Here is a 10,106-nt window from a genome sequence, read left to right as displayed (position 1 = left end):
ATGGCAAGGCATTCCTTAATTTATATTTAAAATAGTTGAAAAACAAACAAAAAACAACATGGCCACACTCTTTCTAACAAACAAATGCTGACTGATGAAGCGTACTATGACTTAACAAAAATACAAACATGTTTTTTATATTTATTTATCCTGGATATTAGAAAAAATTATTTAAATATTAAAATTACAAGTCTTAATTAATCTTCTTAGGCCTTAATCAAGTTAAAAACCGTAAGGATTAAACCAAAGATTTTAATTATTAAGCCCATGTGTTTTAATCACTACACATAGATTCGGTTTTTTTATACTTATTAATGATATTTACAAATAAATAAGATTTGATTTAAAATTGTTTTACTTGTCTGTTATAATATTTAAATGAAATTTTTACTTTAAAAAAAATATTTATATAAAAAAATTAAACTTCTAATTTGCATATTGCTGATCATGCGATTCGGAAGGAATTTCTAATCCATCTTCTAACAAATAGTAAATAAAACGTTTTTCTACAACAACAAAAAATCTTAAAAACTTGACCTAATATTGCTCGTTACTTCTGTTTATGACAAATTATGGCCGACCAAAAAGAGCAGTTGGTTATTGCAAAAAAGAAATTAGTTCAAGCGCTGGGGGACAAAGAAAAAGCGTAAGTGGCAAAACAATTTTTGAATATGTCGTTAAGTTGTTTGTTTATTAAAATAACGAAAAGTTGATTCATATGCATTTTTAACAGCCAGTCAATCATAAAAAAAACAACGATTTATTTTGACTATATACTTGCCTATCTTTGTTCTTAATATAGGGGGAATTTACCAGTTTAAAAAATACTTGATTTTGTTTATTAACTTTAAAAATCATTTATGTTTAATGTTATTTTTGTTTAATTAATACTCAAAAAACACAATTAAAATATTTAAAATTAAACAAAAAATAATAATTTTTTGACCATGTTTTAGATATTGGAGTAATATGAAAGCTTGGTTCAAGTACAGAATAAGTAAAGAAGAATTTGATCAAGAATCAAGAAAATTATTACCACAAGATTCAGCTTTTCTTCACAACCAATTCCTGTTTGCTGTTCTTACTAAATGCCAGATTGTCAGCTCATCAGGTTTAAGAAACTTTTTTAATTGATTTATTATTTGTTAAAAAGCAGAATTTACAGTCTAACATAGAATATTTTCTGTTGTTTTGCTTAGCTAAAAACTTATTTTAAAATGTGTTTCTGGGTTTGATATTCTGACAATATTGCCAGTATAATAACATGCCGATTGTTTGTAACCATTTTTGGAGAAAATCAGTTAAAGAATTTAATATTATAATTAAAAGAAAATTACTAATTGGTGTTATTTTCTAGATTCTAAGGATGCCTCACTTCAAAGAGCAAAGAAAACCAAAAGAATGCAAACTTTAAAAAGAAAATTCGAAGTAGGTTTTTAATCTAAAAACAAAATTCTTAACAAATATCCAATTTAATACCCAATTTTACCAATATACCTAATCATTTTTACATCCTAGCACAAATTCGAAGCAGTATCTCCGACCCCAAGCCCCATAATACCAACCCAGCCCCCTTCATCATTAAACCAACCACTTTATTCTTGTGCAAAAACACTGGACCTGCCTGACAAGCAAGATATGCTGAAATTTGTGGCAGTGATTGCTTGGGAATGTGGACTAAATGACGCAAATGATAACACAACTGGCTTTGTTTTAGAAGCAGTCAAAGTAAACTGATTTAGTTATGATTTACACTGGCAGCGTGGTGTAGTGGTAAGAACACTTGCTACAACACACATGAGATTGTGGGTTCAATCCCCACTGATCTTATGCTGTAGCGCCCTTAAGTAAGGCGCTATAAACGGTATAAACTCCTGCTATGCCAGCACCTAATTAAAAGCATAACTACTGGGCAATTATAATATTCCAATCTGCCACAGGCAACTCGAGACTGGGTTGGACTAACAGTTGTTACTCTATGTTTAAGTCGTGCATTCGACTTTCCCACATCGATGATAAAGATATATGCATAAAAAAATAAATAAGTTTAAGTTTGATGTTATCTTACTAGTTTACATATATATCAAAATACCATTATAAATTTTTTTTAAATCAGGGTTTATTTGTAAAAGTATTTAGTAATGTAATGTTTAAAAAAGTTTAAATTTTTTAGGTATTTTTAAAGAACCTTCTATCACTAATATTCTCAAGAAGATCCTCCTACAAATTATATAACAAAACCATTCCGTATGCTATAGGTAGCCCACCAATTAATCCCTATCTTCTACAAAGAAATAATAATTACGGAAACAGGTATTAATTAAAACAAAAAAGAGTTTTTTAAATTTTTCACATAGTTTCTTTAAAAGCAACCAAATAAATTGTTTCATATTTTAAAAACATCCATAATATATGTACTGTATTAACTAATTATAATGTTTATGTATTTTAGGGAGATGTTAACTTATAGTGATCCTGAACAACAAGCAATAGAGGAATTAGGTAAATGTCAGAGTAAGGAAACCCAACAACCCAGACAGCCTGTTAACATGTTTGATCTTTTACATACATTACAGGTAGTTACAATGTTACTAATTACTTACATTATGCCTTTACTGTACATACTAATTTGCTTTACTATAGAAGTTTCCAGGTTCGATCCCCACTGCTCTTATGCTGTAGTGCCCTCAAGTAAGGTGCTATAAAGGGTATAAACTCCTGCTGAGCCAGCACTTAATCAACAGTATAATTATTGGGCAATTAAATTTCATAATATCCCAAACTACCAAAGGCAACTCGGGACTGGGTTGGAGTATCTGATGTTACTCTATGTTTAGGTCGTAAAGTCGACCTTCCCAAGTAAAGGATAAATAAATATTAAACAAAAACTTAACGTTGAAAAAGAAAAAAAAAGTTGTTACTTAAAAATGTCTTCAAATTTTAATGTTTTTACATTAAAAAAACTAATGTTTTGATTTATTTTATTCAATAAATAAGTAGACCAATTTAAAACCTAAAAACAAACTTTTAAAAAGTTTAAAAATAACATGTTTTGTTGAACAGTATTATAGAAATGAATCCATACCACTACAAAGTCTGTACTCTATGTCAGTAGAAAGAATTATTTCAGGTTTATATCATCCAAGTAATGATGACCTAAAAAACAAACAAGATTATTTAAAAGCAGTAAAAACATCATGACAACAAGCTACTATAAAAATGGCTGAAATTTGAACATTTGTAAAAAAAAAACTACACAATTTTAAATTCTAAAATAATAATTTTAAATGCCTTAAAAAATAGATATTTTTACAGGACAAAATGTTAAAAATTTAAAAGTATTTAACTTATTAAAATATGCCAATGGTGTTATATATTATGAAATGAAATATCTTTAATGTTTGTGTTAACTGAATAACATTGCGTTCAATGTTGTATGATTTAATATTATTAAATTCATTGCACAAATTTTCAAAATTTATTTAAAAGTTTAATATTTTGTGTTTAACAAATGTTTTTTTTATAACTTACATAAAAATAAACTGTTTACAATTGACGTTTTTTTTAAAGGTTGTTAAAACAAAAATTAATTTAATAAAGCTTAGCTATTTATTTTAAGTAATAAACATTATTACAATACAGCTAAAGCATTTTGAAAAAATATGTTAAAATTACAACCCAAGACCTAATCAGTTAATAAAAGTTATAATAATAATTAGGTTGATCTTTTCCAGCAAATGTTTTGTTATAACATAAAAGTAAACTGATTTTAACAACTGACTTTTTAACAAAAAATTTTTTATGCTAATTTTATAATATTCAGTTAGCATTCTTGCATTTAAGACTAAAGCATTACAAAAATATATATGTTAACCTGCAATAAAAACTAAGATTTAATTAGTTAATAAAAGTTATATATATAATAACTAAGTTGGCCTTTTTAAAACTGATTTTACTCTATGTTTAAGTCGCGCATTCGACTTTCCCACATCAAGGATAAAGATATATACAAAAAAAATCAAGGTTAAATTGAAACACCTTGAAGTAAATGTTACGTTTGAGCTTCAATTTCATCAGGCAGAAGATCTGTTGAACTATCGACGATTCCCTTGTTTGGATGCAACCACACATTCCATGCAAACTTGCCTTGTTTAACTGACATTACAGCATACTGAAGTAACCAACTAAAAAAATGACAAGTGGTATATTTGAACTTCTTTTTTAATTTTTTTCATATAAGCTTAAGGTGATATGTGTTTTGTATTTTTATTCGAGAAGAGTGTGCCTTTGGTGTGACTTGAACCTAAAACCTTTTGGCCCGAGGTTTGGTAATTTACTGACAAGTTTTTATATTTTCAAGCCAGTTTTAAATCCATAAAATAATGAAGCTTGGTGGACGATATGATATATTAATATGTATGTCTAAATAATAGGCCAACAAAATAAATAAAACTACAACTTGTGGTGCGCTGGTAAATTATTATTTATTGATGTTGAAACTATATTGCAATTAATGCTGTCTGTAAGGACAGCTTTTATTATTAAAGTTGTGGTAACATCAAAGTTTATTTGTTGATGTTTATTTGGTTTAACAGAAGTTTTACCATTTACAGGTATTATTAAATAGTGTTTTAAAAATTATATTAAAGTTCCAAGTATTCAAACTTACTCATCATTGATATTTTCTCTTGTTGACATTGTATGAATTAAACCATATCTATTCTTACCCTTGATTGGTATCTGAAGCTGAAAGGGAAATTAAAATCATGAGTTTAATATTTGGCTTCACTACATAAGATTCTGGGATCGATTCCAACTGAATCCTAGTCATAGTACTGTTAAGAAATGGTTACAAATATTATCCTGTAAAGTTATACTGTAAAGTTGGCCTATTCAAAACATTATATCAACATTAAAATCATAATTTTTACCTTAGCTTTATAAGGGGATAGTTCAGCTTTTCCTAAGTTAATATTTTTAGGTTTAATTGGACCACCTCCCAATAACTTGAGACCATCTTCATTTTCTTTTAAGGCTTGAATTGGTACAGAACAATAGGGTCGGTTTTTATGAACATCTGGTTTATTATTAAATTGATTGGTTAATATCACGTTGCCAATTAAAAAAAAGATTTAAAACAAATACTAATTGGTTTAAATAATTATTTTATTGTAAACAGTCAAATACTTTTAACTTAAATCTAGGTAAAGATTGTAAGCTATTGTTTTAATATAAAATTATTTTAATTGCGCTTTGAGGGGCTAATGAAAATTTGATAGGCAAAGCAATCTTAAAACTAGTCTAATAAATTTTAAAACCAATTTTGATTTACTTACTCTGGTTGATTCTATGTCCAATATTAACTCCAAATACTCCTACCACTCCAACTCCTGCTATTACTTTTAACAAACCTTTTATAGTTAATCTTTCCAACATTTTAATTTAACATTTTAAATTATATTAAAATCTGTAAAAAATATTACCAAGTAATGGATTAAATAAAAAAATGTGATTGTTTAAAATAACAGTTTAAATTTTAACAAATTAATCACTAACAAAAAATAAAATGATTGTCAAGTGTAGAAATAAAATTTTTAAAATAAAAGTTTTATTGTTTTGCATTATACTCTAAAGTGTATTTTTTAGGCTAAAGATACACACAACTTTTAGTTGATTTTTACAAGAAAAAGTAAGTCTTAATTTTATCAATAACCAATGTACTAAGCACAATACAATAATTTTAAAAAAATTGTGATTTTAGCAATTGTAAGTTGAAAGTAAAACAAAATACAATTTTTTATTCCATTAAACTATTTAATATATTGTGATACAAAAATTTTAAGAAATGTTCTTGTTATTGTAAGTAGATCTTTATTAGACAATGTATATTTTAAATTTTGTTAACAAGAGTTTTTTAGTATAGCATTCCATCTTCTTCCCTGAATTAAATTTAACCAAATTCCAAGTTTTTTAACGATAGTGTATATCTCTCATCCTTATCTTATATTTTGTATCAAATAAGTTGTGGCCGGCTCTAGACAAAACAACATGCCGTTTACAATAAGAGAGAATTCTTTCGAACCATAATCCAGACGAGAGAATTTAGGAGAGTCATAGTGTAATTATGTTTTGTCTAAAACCGAACAACATACGTGACCCAATATTTTTATAGTGGCATAAGGGCTGGTTCAGCTTCCATTTTCAATCTCTGCAAATTAGTTTAGTTGACCCTGCAGGATCTGACCAGAAAGAGAGGCCATATCACCAACAGAGGAATTATATTTGAAGATGGTGAAATATGAAGCATTCCCGTCAATGTCTTGCAGATAAGTAACTAAAAAATAAATATTCTGTAAATATAATAAATTTTAAATTTAATAAAGTAAAGTTTTTTATACATATATATATTTTTTTCTGTATATATTTTTATCCTCGATGTGGGAAGGTTAAATGCAAGACCCAAACATAGAGTAACATCAATTACTTCGACCCAGTCTTGAGTTGCCTGCGGCAGTATGGGATATTATAGAGACTATAATTGCCCGATGATTATGCTGCTGAGTAAGTGCTGGCTCAGCAGGAGCTCACACCGATTATAGCGCCTTACTCAAGAGCGCTACAGCATGAAAGCAGTGAGAATTAAACCCACGACCTTATGTGTTGTGTAGCAAGTGTTATTACCACTACACCACGCTGCCGGTTTATATGAAGTACATGAGATATTTTACAAAAATGAATATTTATGCTGCTGATAAGGTGCCGGCTTAGCAGGAGTTCATACAATTTATAGCACCCTACTCAAGGGTGCTACAGCATGAGAGCAGTGAGGACAATTTATGCAATCTTATCCTTTTGTTTTATGCAATTCTGCATATTTTATAGATACCGTATAATAAATTTACCTCAGTTAAGAACAGCAATGAAAGTGTGAACAGAACCCAGAACGATCTTTTATAAGCTTCTTTTTTGTTTCCATTATCTAACATTCGAATAAAAACAATTAAACTGAAGTAAAGTGTCAAGGCATCCGCTACAAATAATGGAATAAATATTTTCCACCATGAAAAGGTAACAACTTTTTCCAACTAAAAAACAAAGAATTTTACTAAATTTTTAAAAGATTAATTTGTAGTTAAATAACATTTTTATAACATTAAATGTGGTAATAAAAAAAAATGTTTAAAAAATTTGAAAGTAAAATCACGAAATGTTTTTATCCAACTAAAACTGGCCGTTATATAATAATTTAAATAATTGGAAAAATTAAACTTTATTTTACCTTTAAAGCAAGTAGTATTGTGAATATAATTAGTGAAATTATATGAATCCAAACTTCAAATACAGCATAACCCAATAATTTTAATAAATTCTTGGTGGTATCAATCATTTTAATTTATTAAAAATATTAAAACTTGGCTAAAAAATTACAAAGAAAAAAAATAAAAAAATTTGAAGTAGTTTTAAGGTTATTTGACCGTGATAACCAGTAAATCTAGTTAAAATAGATAGTGAGATTTAAAATTCATGGCTGACTTATTGTGATCTGAACCATTTTCTAAGTAAGCTATTTATCTTTATCCATTTATAATAGGTTTAGTTTTAAAATGCTAGTTTTTTCGTTAAATTTGCAATTTAAAAAAAACTGTTTAAATCAAATTATTACCAGTTCAAATCAAGATAAAACACAAAAAATATTGAGAATTTATAAAAAGTAAAAGAATTTTAAAAAAAAGTAATTTTTGATTTTTTTATCGAAACATTTTTAAAATCAAAGTTTAAACTTATTTCTGGTTTTAAAATACTGGTCTTACTAAAGCAAACAAGATAGTTAAATAGGTTAATTTATCATTGAGGTTTTGTGGATGATTAACCAAACCTTTTCATCTCTCTAAAGTAAATAAAAGTAAAACGCTTTTCAAATAAAAAATCATTACCGCGATGGCCCTACTACTATTTATGGCATTCATTCATACTGTAAGTCTATTGAATAATAACATAGATAACTAGTTTAGGTCATGATATACACAATATATTAAATCATTTAGAATATTTTAAAAAAAAATTACTGATATTGTGTTGTTGTTGATAGTTTTAAGAGAATTGTAAAAACAAAAAAAATGAAAACTGAAAATGAGATTATTACACAACTACAAGAGATTTGTGAAAAAAATGGAAAAGAAAAATTTCCGAAACAATCTGCAAAACTTTTCCATAAACTTGGTTTAATTTACAAAACTGAAGGTTTTCAACAAGCTGATAAAATCAAATTAATTCAAAGTGCAGCTTTACTAAATGCAGGCATTGTTCGAGATCCTGAAAATGTGGAAGAAATTAAGCAAGATCTTCACCAATTTTGCTCTGAATTACTTAAAGCCGCCAATGCAGCGAACCAAGAAGCAGATCTTTTAGAACTTTCAAAAATAATTGCTGACGATATTGCAGAAATGAGAAATATAGTTAAAGCGGTACTAACAACTATTTCTCAGATTCCTGAAGACATATCCATAGAGGAATTAAAAAAACTTAAAAATGATAAGGTTGAAGTAATAGATAAAATACAGAATAATGTCAGTGCGGACTATACAGAAATTATGAAACGTCTTGCTTGGTTTTGCGAGGAAAAAATGGGAAATCCCCCATGTGAATATGCTTTAGTAGGACTTGGGTCACTTTCACGAAGAGAAATAACTCCTTACTCTGATTTTGAAAATGTCATAGTTTTAGATGACAACTTGACGACTTTATCTGAGAATAGCCAAGAAAAGGCAAGGGAATACTTTAGGTGGTTTGCTGTAATTTTTCAAATTATTTTGATTAATCTTGGAGAAACTATTCTTCCTGCTGTTAATATTCCAAGTTTAAATAGTGGAGATCAAACTAAATTTAACTTTTACGATGCTGTTACACCCGTGGGCATTTCCTTCGATGGAATGATGCCACATGCTTGTAAATCTCCACTAGGAAGACAAGTTGAAACAGAAAACAAACCATTTACACTTGAACTAATTCAAACTGTTAGCAAAATGGCAAGTTTTATTGGGTCGGATGAGGATATAAAAAATGGTTACCATTTGGCTGATATGTTGATGACATCATGTTTTGTTGCTGGCAGTCAAAAAATATATGAACAATTTCAGACAATTGTAAACAAAGAAATTTTATTGTTGGATAAGGAGCAGTTTTTATCAACTGCAAAGGATCAAATTAATAAAAATAAAAAAGATTTTCGCATATTAACGCAACTTAAAGACTTAAAAGAGAATTCTAATCTAAACATAAAAAGAATGGTTTACAGAAGTTCAACTTTGTTTGTTTCAGCAATCGGAAAGATGAATAACATCAAAGAGTCTTGTTGCTTTGACATTTTGGAAAAACTTATTCAAGATAAAATATTAACCAAAAAAGTTGGCCAAAATCTTAAATTCGCCATCGCTGTTGCATGTGAGACCCGATTAAGAGTTTACATGGATAAGAAATCTCAGGATGATATGGTTCAACAATCCGAAATACAAAATAAAATCATCGACGCAGTTGGGATAAAAAGTCTTATTGAATATTTTTTAATAATTTCCGATTTTCAACATAATATTTTCAACTTAGAAAGCATGTCAACAAAAAAACCCGCAATAGAACTAGTACCAAAAATTTGTTGCTATTTGAAAACTTATAAACATGCTATAAATTGGGCAAACCAGTGCCTTTATGTAAAAACATTAAACAAAAATACAAGTCAACCTTGGTCTAAACCAAAAGAACGGAGAATTTCACGGTCTTATAATTTTGTTGGACATTGTTACTACAAGCTAAAACAATTTAAAGAAGCATTAACCAATTTCCAAAGTTCACTTAAACTCCGCAACCAAGTTGATGACGATCCAACTAAGAGCAAAAAAGTTGCTGATCGTCATTTTCGAATTGGTATGTGCAAATATAAGCTTAATCAATATATAGAAGCAATACCTGATTTACTTACTTCTCTTAACATCCAACAACAAACTGATGATGATCCAACTAAGAACAGTGTTGTTGCTGATCATCATTACAGAATTGGAATCTGCAAATATAAGCTCAACCAATTCAAAGAAGCATTACCCTATTTACAAACC

General features: G+C 28.1%; 3 protein-coding genes across 3 annotated transcripts; 1 reads left to right on the top strand and 2 right to left on the bottom strand.

Moving 5' to 3' along the window:
• The first annotated feature begins 485 nt into the window (after positions 1-485).
• LOC145742831 (transcriptional adapter 1-like) lies at positions 486-3,380 on the top strand. The gene is made up of 7 exons (XM_082560652.1): positions 486-646; positions 957-1,111; positions 1,358-1,428; positions 1,519-1,728; positions 2,174-2,313; positions 2,453-2,576; positions 3,064-3,380. Exons 1-7 carry the CDS (start codon positions 573-575, stop codon positions 3,199-3,201), a joined length of 912 nt encoding a protein of 303 aa, XP_082416778.1. The 5' UTR covers positions 486-572; the 3' UTR covers positions 3,202-3,380.
• Positions 2,111-5,469, bottom strand: LOC145742832 (uncharacterized). The gene is made up of 5 exons (XM_082560653.1): positions 5,337-5,469; positions 4,932-5,077; positions 4,670-4,746; positions 4,039-4,184; positions 2,111-3,156 (listed from the first exon to the last, which is right to left on the bottom strand). Exons 1-4 carry the CDS (start codon positions 5,434-5,436, stop codon positions 4,052-4,054), a joined length of 456 nt encoding a protein of 151 aa, XP_082416779.1. The 5' UTR covers positions 5,437-5,469; the 3' UTR covers positions 2,111-3,156; positions 4,039-4,051.
• Positions 5,470-5,701: 232 nt separating this feature from the next.
• Positions 5,702-7,417, bottom strand: LOC145743326 (transmembrane protein 203-like). The gene is made up of 3 exons (XM_082561262.1): positions 7,280-7,417; positions 6,903-7,085; positions 5,702-6,334 (listed from the first exon to the last, which is right to left on the bottom strand). The coding sequence occupies exons 1-3, from the start codon at positions 7,385-7,387 to the stop codon at positions 6,221-6,223; spliced, it is 405 nt and encodes a 134-aa protein (XP_082417388.1). The 5' UTR covers positions 7,388-7,417; the 3' UTR covers positions 5,702-6,220.
• Positions 7,418-10,106: the final 2,689 nt, after the last annotated feature.

This window comes from Corella eumyota, chromosome 2 (genome assembly GCF_963082875.1).
Source record: "Corella eumyota chromosome 2, kaCorEumy4.1, whole genome shotgun sequence".
Classification (NCBI taxonomy): Eukaryota; Metazoa; Chordata; class Ascidiacea; order Phlebobranchia; family Corellidae; genus Corella; species Corella eumyota.
This window is presented reverse-complemented; position numbering and strand designations above follow the sequence as displayed.